This window comes from Brassica rapa, chromosome A09, assembly GCF_000309985.2.
Source record: "Brassica rapa cultivar Chiifu-401-42 chromosome A09, CAAS_Brap_v3.01, whole genome shotgun sequence".
Lineage (NCBI taxonomy): Eukaryota > Viridiplantae > Streptophyta > Magnoliopsida > Brassicales > Brassicaceae > Brassica > Brassica rapa.
The window spans coordinates 32,335,937-32,353,331 of NC_024803.2; the positions used below are offsets into that span (position 1 = coordinate 32,335,937).

Genomic DNA, 17,395 nt, shown 5'->3' on the forward strand with positions numbered 1-17,395 from the left:
ATTGTACATAGAGTCAGAGAACATCATAATAATATGCATGGTTCCAAATTTATCTGTAAACTATAAATTTCTTTAAATCAAAAAATGAAAACATGAAAAGAGTTCACACGAATGTACTGGAATATGATTTGAGTTATGATCTGGAACCAGTTCATCATCAAGCTCGTGATTGGTTAATTACGCACAGATAACCAAATGCTATACGCAGTACGCTTACCACCAGTTAATAAAGCCAACGCTGCTTGGCGCTTGCTCACTAGTTCATAATCAGCAGTTTCAGTGGGACAACACACAAGATGACACGATGATGAATCTCTGTCTTCACAATAGGTCCGTACTCAGTGATGATAACTAGATTCCCTACTCTTTTATAAGTTCATCTTATGTGTCACACTCCGTAAGATATTGCTGTAAGGTCTGATGTATGGATTATGAGAAAAAAAATCAATGGTACGTAAGACTACAATGAATTGTTCATATCAACAAACACATTACATGTATAGAAAATATGAATAAAAATCTTTGAATTTGGATCTAACTAGGTTTATAAAAAAAATAACCTAGCCTTTGACAACAGCTCTGTTTCTCCCCTGTTTTCTTCTCACTCCCGTCACCGTACGGTGACCCAGCCTTCGGAGACAGACCAATTAGGTATCGATTCACTAACCAGGCTCGCAAATCTCTCCACCGGAGAATCCAACGGCTGATATTGAATCTCTGACTCGGACGACATAGATTCCCAGTCAGGAAATCCGAACGGGCATCTCGGTGACTTCGATACTTTGTCCTTCCCCTTCAAACATAACTCGTCTCGTTGATCATAATCATCATCTTCACAATCAACGGCCACGAACGGATGGTTCAAAAGCATCTCAACCGTCCATCTTTTCTCGGGATCTTTAACGAAACACTTCGACAAGAAGTCTTTTCCTTCCTCCGACAACTCTTCTGGAACCCTCGGCAACTCCTCGCCGACACCGATTCGTAACAAAAACGACATGAAGTGCGAACCTTCTTCAACACTCCACGCCGTTTCGCCGCTAAACATCTCAACTACGGCGCATCCTAACGCCCACACGTCAGCAGCTGCTCCGTACTCGTTATAGTTAACGGATTCCGGCGCCATATATAACGGCGTCCCTCGTATCTCCACGCCTTCTTTTGACGCCGTTAAATCTCTCGCCAATCCGAAATCCGCAATTTTAACGGCGCCGTCGCCGAATAACAGAATATTCTCGAGTTTTATATCGCAGTGAGCGAACCCTTTAGAGTGAATGCGACGTAACCCTCTGAGCACGGATCCTGTGTGGCGGCGCACGGTGGTTTCCGGTAAACCCTCACCGTTAAGTTTCTTTAGCTGAGACGCTAAGCTTCCTCTCGAAGCGTACTCGAGTAGCAAGTTATGCAACTTCTCGCCTTTCTCCACCGTTTGATCTTCGCCGAAACATCGTACGATCTCAGGGCAGTCGCCAAGTGAATCCAACACCGACTTCTCGTTCGCGATTCCGCCGTAAGAGTTAGAAGATTTGACTGCCATGAGCGACGGGTACTCGCCGGAGCCTTTGGTATTAGACGGCGTCGCTAGACTGACAGTGGAAAAAGTACCGTATCCGATTGTTTCTCCACGAACCCACTCCATTGAAGCCACAAAGACTAACGAAGGCGAGTTTCAGAGAGACTTGAGGGAAATTTATATCTGAGGGTTTGTGAGAGAGTTTTGAAGAAAAGTTTCCTTTTTTTATAGATACGAACTTAGGTCTAGGGTAAAAGTTTCCTTTTTCGTCAGGATTCAAGATTGGAGAAGTATTAAATACTTGAAGCTCTTGGAAGATACAGAGCACGTAGCTCGCGACGGTCAGGTTGTGGCTTATGGCGCGACTTCCTCATTATATATACTCGATTTTTTTATATTTTTATATATTAATTTCCTTTTACCAAAGTTTGAATTGTATGGGGTTAATGCACGTGATGAGAGAGGATATTTGATATTTCTTAGTTGGGTTAAGAAAAATGAAATTAAATAACAAAATCGTTTTTTATTCGGAAATAAAATATTCTCTAACGACTTATGTTAAGTTGCCATTAGAATTTATTTTTTCCTTTGACAGAGACGAAGATATTTGAGAACGAGAGATTTGAGGGTAAGTTTTTGCTTTAGTCTTGACCGTCAAGTTACTAACTAATCTACGACGATCGATATTTGCGCAAGTCTTAGTTTTGTTCCTTGAAGGGCCTTTGATAGTATCGTATCACATTACAAAAATACTAGTTGGGTTGATAATGTTTTTGTGTCAATCCAAGATCAAATTCTTCTCCATTTGGTAACGTTTTGACACTTTCTTCTCGTACTTAATTATGCCTTTCGTCGATTAATTCCCCTGTATATTAATTGAGAAGTCACTAATTTCTGCTAACGTGTCGTTCATAGGAGAGCTTTCCAATTAATTATTATAATTTGATTGATTGATGATTTTTAATTTTTTATTTATTTAATTAAATATTTTAAAAGAAAACTAACCCTAGAATTACCTAATCTAATATATGTTTTCAAACATACAATTAAACATCTTAAATATAGATGAATTAATATAATTTATTTATATAAACAATTAAATATCATAGATTACATTATATAAATTGGTAATATAGTTTTAAATACATATGATATTACAGAAACAATTATAAAAATGGTTTTAATATGTTTATATTAGTAATGAATACAATAAATCATAGATTCTAGAAAATTAATTAATGTAAACCTAATAATACTGATTAAACTCACTCATTAATTATATATATATATATATATATATATTCTAAAATGTTTCGAATAAATGAAAAACAAACAAATATATAATTTTAAAAGATTCATCATTTTCCAATGACAACGTGATATCATAGATAAGTTATCACTTTTAGAAATGATCAAAATATTTTTCTATTTTAAACATAAAATTATATGGTAACTCATTTAAAATTATATTAATCAAGAAATGTTATTTAATTCATCTATTAATATAAACATTTGAATTAAAATTAATATATGGTAAGTCACTTAAAATTATATTATATGGTAATTCATTTAAAATTATTATATAGTAAGTCATTTAAAATTAAATTAATCAAAGTATTTTTTACATGCTTTTCCTAGAGTTAATACTATATTAATATAATTCATATAGCTTTGATTATGCTTGTTTTGAGTAGTAAAAAAAATAAAGGAGACATAAATAAAAAATATGAGGGAAGAATAATATGTTTGTTGTGTTCTTGGTTCTTCTATATTCTTATGTATTTAACTTTATTTATTTGTCGAGATGCATGTATTTTTTGTGTTACTATAAATGTGAACTAATTAGTTTTGTGTTTTTAAAACATTGTGATAAATTGAGTAAGAAAGATAAATAAAAATGATATGTTCTACAATTGTTAAAGTCAAAGATAGAAAATACAAGGTAAATTGCAAGTAGGATAAATTATTCAAAAATAATAAGATGTATATTTTGTGGTATAATAAAATTGTAAAATATACAATAATAAAATTTGTTATACAAATATTTTTTTTTTGTTTTGATATAATATTGGATCTCACATTAATATTAAGTATATATGCCTAAAATAACAACACTTCGCTATTTAAATTTTAATTTTTTTTATTAATTAATCAGATTTAATTAAAATAGGTATGTTTTAAATGAAAAATGGTTTGTTTAACCCATTTAAGTTTTATATTAAACACTAAATAAAAATGAGTGAGAAAATGTGATTTGTGGTTTGAGAAAATTATGAGAGAAATTACTTAGACTACCATTTTTCTAGTACATGTTTTCATGTTTATATTAACAAAATTTATGATTAGTTTAAAAGAGATAAATCATACTATATATTAATTGAGAAGTCATTTAAGTGACTTTTTCTTATGTATTGTTCATAGGTTAAGTTTTTAAAAATAGTTATAACGTTTATTAGTTATTTATTTTAATCAGATCTAATAATAAAATGTAACAATAGAACTAATTATCATAAATTACCAAATAGCACAAGTAATATTACAAATAATGATTTATGGTAACTAATTGTAGAATTGGGGAAATAATATATATGTTTTATCAAATTATTTTATATAATTAAATAAAATAATTTAACTTTTTTATTGAAAGAAATTTAATGGTTATATATATTCTTATATAAAAGAATTAGATTTGTAGGTAAAGAATTATTAGAACTTTTTATGTTTTCTAAAGTCTACACAAAAACGTTTACAAAATATCTTCATGATAAAAGCATCTGATCATTGTATAAATTCTACACAAAAAAAAATTTTCTTTTTTATTTCTTGAAAGCTAAAGTATTCCCGATTTTTTCACGTGTTAAAATAAAATATATTAATATAAAATAATTCTACAGCCAATTATCTGAATTAATCATAATATTGCTTATTTGTAAGAGAAATATTTATAATGACTAAGGTTACGTTGTTGAACTATATTAAATCTCACAGATCTTCTAAAAATATATACTGCATTTTTAATTATCCAACTATTTGAAATTTAAAAATTTTAATTATTATTCAAAAATTACAACAATGTAAACATAATATATATTTTTCGTATAATATAATTACCTGCAAAATTGCGGGCAAACACCTAGTTAATGATTAAAAGACTAGAAAATTAAAAGGGCAATTCTCCTAAATAAAATATTTTCAAGTTTTTATCATAAAAATTGATCATAAGGAGGAAAATGACCAAAATATTTCATTTAATAGGTAAAAAAACTTAATACCCTAGCTATATAAATACAAATAAAAAATAAAAAAATTAAAATTAAAATTTATAAAATTAAATTTTTTATATATTTTCAGTTTATATACTTTCAAATTTGAACGTTTTTATAATTCTTTTTTTATTTTTTTTTAGTTTTTTATTTTTTCAAATTTTCTTTTTGTAATTCGAAATACTTTTTAAAACTATTTTTCAATTTTTAATATTTATTTTTTATTTTATAAAATTTTAAAACTTAATCCTAAATGTCCACCCCGTAACTTTAAACCGTAAAGTTTCGATTAGTTAATCACATGGGTATAAGTGTATATTTACCTCTTTAATAAAATATTTTGGTCATTTTGATCTATATTTGTGATAATGATCTTTTTTTTGTGTTATCCTAAGGTATTTTTCAAATTAAAAGAATAACCTATTAATTCTCAGGTGCACTTTGCATGTTTACTTTCAAATAACATAATGTGTCTTTGTAAACTAAATGGGACTGATATAGATGAAAAATGCTGAATACAATGAAGTTGTCACATGTGAATTAATTGTACTATATATAGTTTATATTTTTCTTGTCTGTATCAGTTCCTATAGCAATTCAACAGATTTTGATGCATGATACACGACTTTATCCGACAACTCTTCCAATCATTAGTCTTCTTGCTAATTTATTAATAGTCACAAACTTTACGGTATGTTTAACTTTTATCGTAATAAAATGCTTAATATAGAAGTTTTCACATCAACTTGCTTGCCCGGCCAAGTCGTAATGGGCATGCTTGCATGAAAACCACAGAAAAGTAATACTCTATCATTGTTCTATAAATATTATCCCTGTTCGTCTATGGTTTATAAATACTTTACTATATATAAATCTACTTGAAGCTATTATAGTTTTAATAATTCAGTTTATAACCAGAATTCGGTATTATACATAATACTAGCATACAGATACAGAACACTAGTAAATTTGCTTGTTATAGTAAATTAGGATTCGAACACAGAGACGTCATAGTTTTGTGACGAGCAATTTACTAGAGATCCATAACCAATCTTTTTATTCAAAAATACACACCGAAACGTTACTAAACCAAAACCCACTAGATAATAACATTACTTTTCTTGTTTTCTTTATTAGAAAGCTGAAAGATTGTCATGAAACAAAATTGCGGCGCACCTCAGACTCTACAATATAAAAGTATTGACTGATAAATAATTAATCCAAGCATCCAAGAAACAGAAAGATGTGCTTCACAGTGAAGCTTTTTTCTTTACTTTCTTTATTGTCGGAGTCAGACTGAGTGAAGTCTTTGATTCTTAACAGAGCAACAGACTTTCACAAATTGCGGCTCTTATTAAGTTTTCATTTCATAACTTCTATAATAATATTATTACAAAAGAAATATCAAGGTTCGGATTGAAAAACACAATCAGTGATAATAATTTAGAGTAAAATTATTTTCTGCTGAATTATTTTAATTTTTAGTCAATCACGTGATGATATTTTTCATTTATTAACGCTAAAAAATAGACTAATGTATTATTTTCTATATTTGTGGAAAGAATTTCTGTTTTCACTTTTTTATTTCTTTTTCTTTCAGTTTTTTTTATCCTTCTCTTTATTCTATTATTTACCAATGATTTTCGATATAGTAATAGTTTTAAGAGAAAAACAAACATTAACGGAAGAACCCCTTAACAGAAAACAAAAACTGAGTCTCTCTCTTTCCTCCGTTCTCTCTCCAAAATCTTTTACGGAGGAGATGATGAGAGTACTCAGATCTTTTTGTTGTTATGATCTGTTGATCAGATGTTTGTCTCTGAGAAGCGGTGGTTCTCTTAACGCCGTCTTCGCCGGCTACTGACTCCGGGAAGTGGTGAACCTTTCACTGTCTTCGCCGGCTCTCCACCGGGGTTCTCCCGGTTCCGTTCGATCAGCGTTCCGGTGGTTCTTTACTCAATCGATTCTCCTTCTCGATCTTCGATTCTCGATTCCTTTCCTTGATAAAGGCGATTCTCATCTTCAAGCTCTTCCTTTATCTTTAAAGCTGATTGTTGTGCATGTAGGAATCTCGATGATTGGGTTCGATTGACGTTGATTGATTTCTTAGAAACGCTTGATCTGTCAAGCCTGACTCTTTGGCTGATCTGGGTTGAGAGCCGTTCGTTTTGAACGGTTTCTTTTTCGATTAGGTCTCGCCGACGGTGGAGCTCCGCCGTATCGTCTCGCTGGCTCCGGAGGAAGCTGTCTTTCTCGCGTCTTGACGCGTGGCCATTGATTGCTGGGCAATCGACCACGTGGTGGAAGCCTAAAGATTGCTTTCCCAACGGTTTCCTTTTGGGTTTACGGCCCAAAAGTTTTATGTTCGATGGCCCTCTGTTTTAGGCCTTCTGGTTGTTCTTGTATCGGGCTTTGTCCTTGTTTGGGCTTTGTCCTTTAATAAAATTCAGTGAAAAAAAAAAAAAAAAAAAAAAAAAAAGAACCCCTTAACGGAACCTGACGATGAGGAACGCACAAAAATCCAGACGTGTAGTATATCCTTTACCAGTTTACCGTCACCCCGTCACCGTCACCGTCACATGCTCGCATGTTCTTCCCACCAATCCTTCCTTTCGTTTATTTACTCCTTTCTTAGAATTCTTGGATATTTATTTATTTAATGTTCTTCTGCAAATATCTTCCTCGATAATATATGGATAAAGACCATGCCACTTGCGAGTTGCGACTTTTTTTCTCTCTCTTGGTTTTGGTACCATGAACCAATCACATACTCCGATTTCTCTCTTCTTTTCCTTTTTATTTTCTTTCGGCTACTTTCATCGTAGTTTATACTTTTCCTACCTGCTTAGAATTATTTCTGTTGTAACAACAAAGAAGATTCTTTTGTATCCAATACACTACAGTCTTCAACCGTCGCTTGATATCAACGCATATGATATTGTTATTCCAAGTCGTTTTTACCAGGTCGTGATCTCTGTCTAAGAGCATGTGGCCTACTCCTACCACACAACTTGCTCGTTTTATTAGATAACACATATACAGTGAACAAATTAATTACAAAACTTTAAAACATATATGTAAGAAATGTAGAACCACTTACTTGTTTTGCTTTGCCACATAATTCAAAATATTTGTTTTTACATAGATTCAACGACAATATTGTGCAAGTAATAGCACCATGTGCACCACTTGATTCTGAAGAAACAGTAAACCAAATGCGCATTATTGATTGTTTATTAAAAAAATAAACAATTCAATTCAACTTGTCGCGTGAGTGGAATCGATTTTTTCAAAGCTAATACAGAGGGTCCCTCTCAAGATAAGCATAAATTCAAGGTCTACGGATATTCCTTGGAATCTGTAATGCATGACCACCCAAATTAACCTGAAATTATTTCTGTTTTATCGGAAAGATCGAATAGGCTTGAGAAGACTTGCATGCATCCACTTCATTGACTGAGCTTATAAGTCTAGTAAGCCAAACCTGAATTGGGCGGCTGAGCCCAAGTACATGAACATCAATTTAAACATGTTTTTTTTAGTTGTCCATAGATATTATTGAGTCAAAGGCGAACAATTTTTTGAATTTTGGAAGTTGTCACACGAGAAGCCTTCGCTAGACTATTCAGATAGAACATCTTTTCATGATTGAATGGCTAGTTTAATTATCGATCAACATAGGCTGTGAAAAAATAAGAGACATGTGTATTGATTTTATGCCTAATTAGGTTTCTGATATAAGACAATAGTGCCGATGGGAGCCACGTATTTTAAGGGGTGGACGCGATTCGGATATCTGAGTTTTTGGAACTATTTGTGATCTGATCCGTTTTGATTCATAGCAATTTTAGATTTTTGACCGGATATCAGATTTGATCTGTAAAAATAAATAAATAAATTATCAAAAATAATATAAAATAATAATATTTTATTAGAAAAATTATTTACTTTTAAAATTCTAAGAACTAATATAATATATTTAGTAAATAAAAATACTGTAAAACTTACATAAAATATAAATATTCATTTAACTTATATGTATAATTCTATAAATATATGTATATATATAGATATAAAAGATCTGATATCCGTTCCTAAAAATATTAGTATTTGTAATTTGTTTTGTTTTTTACAGATAATGCATAATAATTTTTTGCTTCCTAGAGTTACGGATATATGTATCTTTAGGTGAAACGAATAACGAATTAAATCAAAATTTACTAATATTTTGCCAGCTGTTTATAATAGCCCATGTAACGTTTTTTAATTACTTCAAATTCATGCGACACGTATAGAAATGTGACGAACATAGAAAATAGTCATTTAACTCTTGAAGTATATGCAAATATGCATATCATATATTCAATATATATATCTGCAATACGTATTTAACCCTTGTTGAGGAAAAAGTATATGCAATGCGCCTATAAAATGCCTAAGTGTGTAATGCAAACATGTGATGAATTAAATGTATCATTTTCTCCACCTATATGAGAATGTTGTTCGGCCAACTGAGTCTGAAATCACAAACGCAAGTCTACTTTGTACGCAGGCCCGGCCCGGTAATTTTTTATGCTGGTAGCAATAAATTATTTTACGAAAACTACCACCCGTCTCTTCATTTCTTGCATCTTGTGATAGAAGAACCTTGATTTGTACGGATGAATAGAACAGAGATGAACGGAACGTGAAAGTTAAAAACATATTTTTGTTCATATTGAATATTTAGGTATGTCAAACGAGTTTTCTCGACGTATAGTCTAAAGATTATGGAAGAAGTCAAGGAATGAATTACCTTTTCAATAATGTGGTCAAGTGTAACATTTGATGGAAAGAACAGGAGGAAGAAACCACTGGAGCTAAAAAAGAAATTGGGTCAAGATTAAATACTAATGTCTTATAGAGCAGTAAACGGATTGACTAGATTGGACTAGACGAGATTTGGTTGATGTTGAAGTCATGTGTTGAACGGTGAAGTTCTAACCTAATAATTAAATGTCCTTTAAGCCAAAGCTTAGGAACTATTATTAGCTATTAAGTGGCGTGGGTACAAAGATATAAACAAAGATATAACCAAATAAACATGGAGAGTGATCGCACGGAGCTTATAATGGCAATGAACAAGAAAATGGATTAACCACGAGCTTTTCTTTCAATAGATTGAGATGTTGAGTTTTCATTTTCAAAGTGTATACATAAAACGAAATCATATTGTTACAATTTAAAATTCACCCACGTTCAATTTGCCAAAAAAAAAAAAATCCACTCACGCAAAAGAAAGAGAGAAAAAATTCAAAATTCATCCACGCACACTGTTATATTATAATTCAGTTTATGATACAGTAATGGTATTACTTTTGCCACAAGCCACTAGTGAATATCTGATATGTATATGTGTGCCAGTTGCTATAAGAAATTATATAGACCCCATCTGAAATCATTACAACCAGCTTCAAGTATTTCATTGATCAGTTTAGTAATCAAAGACTAATTCTTTTAGCAATGACCATCAGAAACTATAATTATTCTTTCAGCACAAGCCTGCTGAATTAATCCCGAAGATTATAGAAACAGGAAAAATAAATTACGTCTAAAATATGAAATACCCTCACAGGTTCATAATATTAAATTCCACTCCTCCCGAGAGTATTTTTCCTCTTCATATTAATAGTATAATATGAAATACATTAAAAGAACATCATCTAGGAATATGTGCATTTCCAAGCATCTGGTAATGATCAGATCGCATAGTCCTTGCATCCTTTTCCACCAACAACCGGCGGTGCTGGCGTCATTCCTCCGCCGTTAACCACTGCATGCTCCTCCAGCGACTGCACTTGCTTCTTGAGAAACTTAACGTAATGGATAGCCTCATCGAGCATCGATGCAGTATCCATCTTGGTTCCGCCAGGTACAAGGCGTTGAAGTATCCTAATCCGCTCGCTGATTCTCTCCCTCCTATGCCGAGCCGCCACGCTCTGTGGATCTTTAGAGATCCTCACGTTCTTCCTCTTAGGTGGCTTCACTGATTCTGGATCAATATGTATCGGTTGCATCACGGCTATTCGAAAGATCATCTCTCGCATCGCCGCCATGTCAGCGTTGTCGCCGCCTCCTCCTCTTTTGTCCGGGAGAAATGATGACGTGGAAGGGGCATACCGGAAATTTAAACCGGGTTGGTGGTGGTGAGTGATGGTTGGGTTAAGTACTGGGGGATGGGTATGGTTGTTGTGGTTGAAGAAGAAAGGGTGATAAGTGTTGGATTCGGAGGGCATCGTGATGTTATGGGAACTAGGGTTAAGGTTTGGGTTAGAGAAGTGATCAGGAAGCTTCTCCATTTGTGTCATCATCATGTTCATTAGTATGTCAGAGTTATCCATTCTCTTCTTCTTAAGTTTAGAAATTTGTAGGGTTTCTTTTTCTTTGAGAGAGATATGGAGAAGCTGCTGAGATAAATGTTAGGGAGGAAGAAGGAGAAAGATCTGACAAAGAATGAAATTTTGTGTCTGAATCACAGAAGAGGTGTGGTGATATATGGGAGAGAGATGGAGAGTTATGTGTGAAAATGTAAACTGTTACTGCCATCCTTGTTCTTTAACTTATTATAAAACATAACGTTAAGATATATATATATATATATATATGTATAATTTATATACACTATGTGACAAAGGATTGTTTCCATCATTCTTTTTTCACCCTTTTAAATTTTTACACTCATAAATATATCTATTCATACGGTATACGTACTAACTAGCTGTTGAAAAATGTCTTCTTGCTTTAACATGTTGATGTTCCATATTTCCATGCATAGAATATATATGTAATATGTCTTTTGCGCATGGCACTTTTTTGAACTATAGATAATGTGTAGTTTTTTAACAATAGATAATGTCTAGTTTAGAAGATAACAAAGACATTATTTACGGAATAAGTTTCAATACAAGTTTAAATAAATTAGACTTACAGTTGGTGTAATTATGAATATTGATCACTTTGTCCCGAATCATAGCAACTCGAATGTATTATAGGTTTCTTCTTCTCGTTATCATGTATTCTATCGAATTTGAAGTCGATTGGTATATATCACAAAACACTAAACCAAAAACTAAAATCCAATATTCATTTAGCTGGTGAAGAGAAAATTTACTATATTGAAGTCATATTGAGCGTCAATTCACGAAAGGATTGTCCTTTATTTGGATCGAAGGTCATGATCCATTTTATAAAAAAAACATGTTTCATAAATCGGTTGGATGTCAGACCCACGAGCCGCTCTTCTGGAGTCTGGACAAATCAAGGTGCATGAAGCGCTCTCACCATCCAGGCAGTCACCACGAAGTTCCTATTTTATTTTATTTTAATGTAATGTTAAATTAGACTCACAAGAAAAAAGGTGTTCGTTTTTTACAATGATATGCAGCTTTTCAAAGGACATGTTTGAAGAGATTATAACAGAAAAAAATAGAGGGAACAAATAGAAAACTAGTTCATTGCTTCCAGCCATCGTTGGAACCCTCCTTCATATCTCACGAAGTTCCTATTTTTCTCAGTTATAATTTGTTTTTGTTTTTGAAAATTTGTATTTTTCAATCTCTTAAAGTTATACTTACTTTGAAGTTTGAACTATAATGAGAAAGAGGGTAGTCATGTAGCCTTTTGTATCTAGACTTCTTGCTATTATGTTTTGTTTATAAATCCACTTGAAATATGTCAGAAACGATTTTGATCAAATGCATCTGTTTCGCAGAATCTGCTCATGCGACTTTAATACATTGAATTCAATATTTCTCAACTAGTCGAATAATTTGCATCCAATAGTTTGAGGAAAATTTTGAGATACATTGTCTTGTTACTTCGTATTGATGCTATAACTTATTACAAACAGCTGAATAAGACGTGAATATAATCAAATCATCACAATGTATACGCCTTGATATATAGGAGTATATATAATGGAAGAATGTTGTCTATAATGGACTTGATGTTATAATCAAATCTCAGTTGGCATATGGGCACGCTTATCAAGACCGATCGCAAAGGCCATATTGCGATCTTCGTTAAATTCTGCTTCCTATTTAAAATTTAAAGAAAATATTCACGTGATCACTTTTGTTAACAAAAGAAAAAGATAAGAAAGATAAAGTAGTAAGAATACTGCAGTTTGAGCGGTGCGAGACAAGCGGTTCAACTGCGGTGCGATTCTAACAGTTATAAAAGTGTATAGATATATAATATATGTAGAGATTTTTATTACTGTTAACTGTGGGGCGGAGCGGGACAATATTCATCATTCGAAGCCTAAATCATGTTGCCATGTTGGAAGCACTTCAATAAGAAATCTAATAAATGGCTTTCTTTAAAAGGGAAAAAGTCCAGACCATATCCAAACCTCACGATCTTCAATCAAGAATTCAAGACTATTGCCTGGCTATATTTAGTCAAAATCACAAAGCAATTCATGTACAAATACAAAATAGCTTCTTTTGACGTCACATTTAATACATCAAACAATTACTTTTGTGTTATCTGTTAATTGAATTAACGCTAATATATTATTTTTTCCTATCATTAGACCAAACTAGACAGACACATTGAGTTGCTTCGGACTTGGTTTTACCCTCTTATGTTGACACAGAAACATGTAAGAAAACCAACCAACGATGACGTTTCGCTGCAGTCACTTTTTCAATCATGAAACCAGCTTTGAAAGTAACAAATATAGATGCTACTTTCCCCTTTCTCACCTTTTTACTTCCACAAGTCATTGTTTGAATTAAACACACCGGATCTTAAATTCTTAACTAATAAGATTCGAAGTCTTGTTCGTACCCTTTTTTTTGTCGGATACAAATGCCATACCACCATTAAATTTTGTTATTATAGTTTTTCACACTCTTACTTTTTATTTCCGAACCAAGGTGATGTTATAAGCAAACATTGGACACGTGTAAGAGACGAACTAAATTAGAGTGTAAAGTTAGAAGTTGAACCCCTTATTCCTTTTTTTATTATTTTTTTGAGCTTAAACTCGTAATCTCCCTAGATCAGGAACAAGAGCTGATTGTTTAATCCCCTCCCCGCAACAGATGAGATTCAAACCTAGCACCTCTATCCTTTGGAAAAAAAGCTTTACCAATAAAGCTATCAGTTCCGGGTTCTCTCTAGGACATGCATGTCAAGAGCAGAATTATATCAGTGAGGATGTAATCTCAGAATTTCTGTTTCTCGTCTCTTTTGATAGAAAAGGCAAAAACAAAGTAGCAAACGCTGTAAAAAATTATATTTTCTTTTGAATCAAATTTAACATTTTTGAGTTGTTAAATTTCATTAAAAATGTGATTTTTATTACTCTTTATGTTTCAAAATATTACATATTTTAAACTTTTCAAACATATTAATAAAATAATTAAATCTCATTTATATATACATGAATTTTTGTGATTGTCTTTTTACATAGTTCTGAACCAATAAAAATTCAATAAATGTAATTAAATTTTGTGAAATTTCAATTACTCATTATTAATTTGATAAATATACATTAAAAATACAAAAATGGATTATTCTGAAACAATTTCTTTTTCTAAAACATGTAACTTTATGAAACAAATGGAGTATTTTTTTGTTTTCTAAAGCTAATAGAAAGAGTTACTACTGTAAAATAAATATCTTAGAATTGGCTTTTTTAAAAAGAAGAATTGGCATTTGTTTATGTAATTTATCTGCGGATATACATGTTTTCTTTTGCTTCTATTTTAAATATTATATCTATTGTAATAATATATTAACTTCTAAAAAATAAAATTACAAATATATTTCCATAAATTATTGGTTTTGTATGTAGTTTTTGAAATAATGGTTTTATATAGGATATTTGTAATATACGGTATATAGTTGCGTCATATTATTTGGTTATTTGGTTGAGTATGGGCACTGTTTGAATATGACAAATCAGGGATCTTCCAATCAAAATAGCATATAATTCTAAATTCTCTAATAATTAAATAACATTAATATTGGGGTAGGTTACCTCCTAAGGCAAGGTACTGAGGTACTGATACAGCTGTGTTCATGTCCTAAGCATCATATAAGCTCGTTGCTCCCTATTGACACCACAATTTATATCACCTACTATCTGAATCAAATCATGATTTCGAACAACAATAAAATACTCTGTAATTAAAAAAATATTTAGAATGAATTTGTTAAATGTTCATAAGAGTGAAAAAAAAATGAAAAATATAGTCATGCAACAGTAATAGGCAGCTGATGGGACAATTTAAACATACTCTTGAACTTATTCTCTCTGAAACGCGTGTACTTGCATCTGATCAATTATGTAAAGTGGTATATTATACTATACTATATTCATTAAGTAAATGGTATAGAAAACCTGATATAGTCTTCAATTGAGAAAAAACTGATATAGTTTTCAATTGAGGAGAGATGCAGAGGAAAAGGAGGAGAGAGGAGGAGAAGGGTAGGAGGAGGTCGAGAGGGAGGAGCAAGAGAACGAGTAGAGAGAAAGAAAATTATACTATTATGAAATAAAATAGTATATTAATTATAAATACTGATAAAACATTATTTTTGATATACGTTAAATTAACTGTACTTTCTATTTTAATATGATTTGGATATAGTATAGTATAGTATAACTTTTGTCTGACAGTTTTTAAAAATTCATTTTAAAAAAATTTCAAGTTAGGCCTGGGCATTCGGGTCGTCGGGTCGGATTCGGGTCGGGTCCTTTCGGGTCCGGATCTTTCGGGTCTAAGAGTTTAGGATCCGATAGGGTAATTTTAAATTTTCGGTTCCGGGTCGGTCCGGGTCGTGCCGGATCCGGGTCGGGTCGGGTCTTAAATAGTTAGACCCATTCGGGTAATTAGAATTTATCGGTTCGGATTTGGTTCGGTTTCGGGTCGGGTTCGGTTCGGGTTCGATCTAAAAAACACCTAAAAATACAAAAATATATCTGAAAATATTTATATATCCGAAAATATTCAAAATTTTATTCAAAATTTTTGTTTTTATTATATTAAAATGTGTATATATACTAAACTATGCGAGATACAACAACAATTCGTTGTCTCCTAGTGGTTGACTCCAATGTTCTCTAGACAAATAACCCGTCTTCGATTCCCCCTTAATGCAGTTTATTTAATTTACATTATTAATTCGGGTACCCATCGGATTTCGGGTTTGGGTCGGGTCGGGTCCAAGACCCGCGGGTCCTCTGCAACAAGACCTGATAGGGTAATTTGATCGGGTCGGTTCCTACCCGAACCGGGTTTTTTTGGATCGGTTTCGGGTCGGGTCTTCGGGTCCGGGTAAAATGCCCAGGCCTATTTCAAGTTATAGCATATGTAGAAAAATATGTATCTTTTCATCAACATAATTATTTGGTTGAATTATATATAGGGCAATTGTCAATAATAGTACCTTTTGAAGTTTATGTCTCAAAAATAGCACTAGAAAGAGTAAGTCACAAAAATGACATTCATTAAATAAAAATATCCCTAATACCCTTGGTTTAAAATTAAATAACAAACAAAAATAAATAAATAAAAATGAAAAAATGAAAAAAATAATTTTTTTTATAGTTTCAGATTATATGTTTTCAGATTCGAAATTTTTATAATTTTTTTTTGATATTTTTTTTTTAAATTATTTTTTTTATTTTTTTTTTCAAATTTTCTTTTTATAATTTAAAAATACTTTTTGAAACTGTTTTTAAAATTTTTATTTTTTATTTTAGTATTTATTTTTTTATAAAATTTTAAACCCTAATTCCAAAACCCCACCCCTTAACTCTAAACCTTAAGGTTTGGATTAATTAACCCAAGGGGTATAAGTGTATATTACCTCTTTAGTGAAACCTATTTTTGTGACTTTTAGCCTTGAGTGCTACTTTTGGAACAAAAACTTGATTTGGTGCTATTCTAGTCTTTTTCTCTTATATATAATACAAAAGATATATACCAAATAAAATTAGAAGGAGAAGAAGGAAAAAACAAAAGAAAGAAGAAGATGAGAAATGCATGTAAAATCAAACGGTTCTAATTGAGTAAGGGTAGTTAATGTAATATTAGATAAAATATACAAAATATTCTAACTTATAAGTTATAATGGGTAGATAATTAATTTTTATTATGTTATGGACATGTTGCTTAATTTTTCAAATATTTATAGTTAAAAGGAATAGTAGTCATAGACTAGTAGATATTTTATTATTGCCGTTAAACAAATTCTATAGTAATATACACAAACAATGGCACAAAGGTTCCAACTTCCAACATTTTCAGTGATAATTTCTCATAGTATCTTCTCTCCTACCATTTAGGGTAGATTAAGTGTAGATTTAGGAAAATATATTTACGAAAATATGAAAGTTTCCATATTTCTGTGATTTGGCTATAATATGTATTCTACGTATAGCAGAGCACTGAAGAAAGGGTGAGAGGTTTATTCTTCAGTACGCATATGATAAGGTAAAAGACAGAACAATTTATGACACATAAAAACAAAAAGTTATTTCATAGAATAGTGGTTATAAATTTTAATAAAGATACATGTAGACTAAAGACATCTTGCTATAATATTACCTGACGAAATCTAG

General features: G+C 31.6%; 2 protein-coding genes across 2 annotated transcripts; both read right to left on the reverse strand.

Moving 5' to 3' along the window:
* Positions 1 to 437: 437 nt before the first annotated feature.
* Positions 438 to 1,857, reverse strand: LOC103840938 (mitogen-activated protein kinase kinase kinase 17). The gene has a single exon (XM_009117454.3). It carries the CDS (start codon positions 1,637 to 1,639, stop codon positions 611 to 613), a length of 1,029 nt encoding a protein of 342 aa, XP_009115702.1. The 5' UTR covers positions 1,640 to 1,857; the 3' UTR covers positions 438 to 610.
* Positions 1,858 to 2,484: 627 nt separating this feature from the next.
* On the reverse strand, positions 2,485 to 16,341 carry LOC103840939 (transcription factor HEC2). Its single transcript, XM_033281197.1, has one exon. The coding sequence runs from the start codon at positions 11,154 to 11,156 to the stop codon at positions 10,515 to 10,517; it is 642 nt and encodes a 213-aa protein (XP_033137088.1). The 5' UTR covers positions 11,157 to 16,341; the 3' UTR covers positions 2,485 to 10,514.
* Between the last annotated feature and the right edge of the window lie 1,054 nt (positions 16,342 to 17,395).

Coding starts and splice junctions, on each gene's coding strand:
- LOC103840938 (XM_009117454.3), bottom strand. CDS start 1,639: ATGGAGTGGGTTCGTGGAGAAACAATCGGATACGGTACTTTTTCCACT.
- LOC103840939 (XM_033281197.1), bottom strand. CDS start 11,156: ATGGATAACTCTGACATACTAATGAACATGATGATGACACAAATGGAG.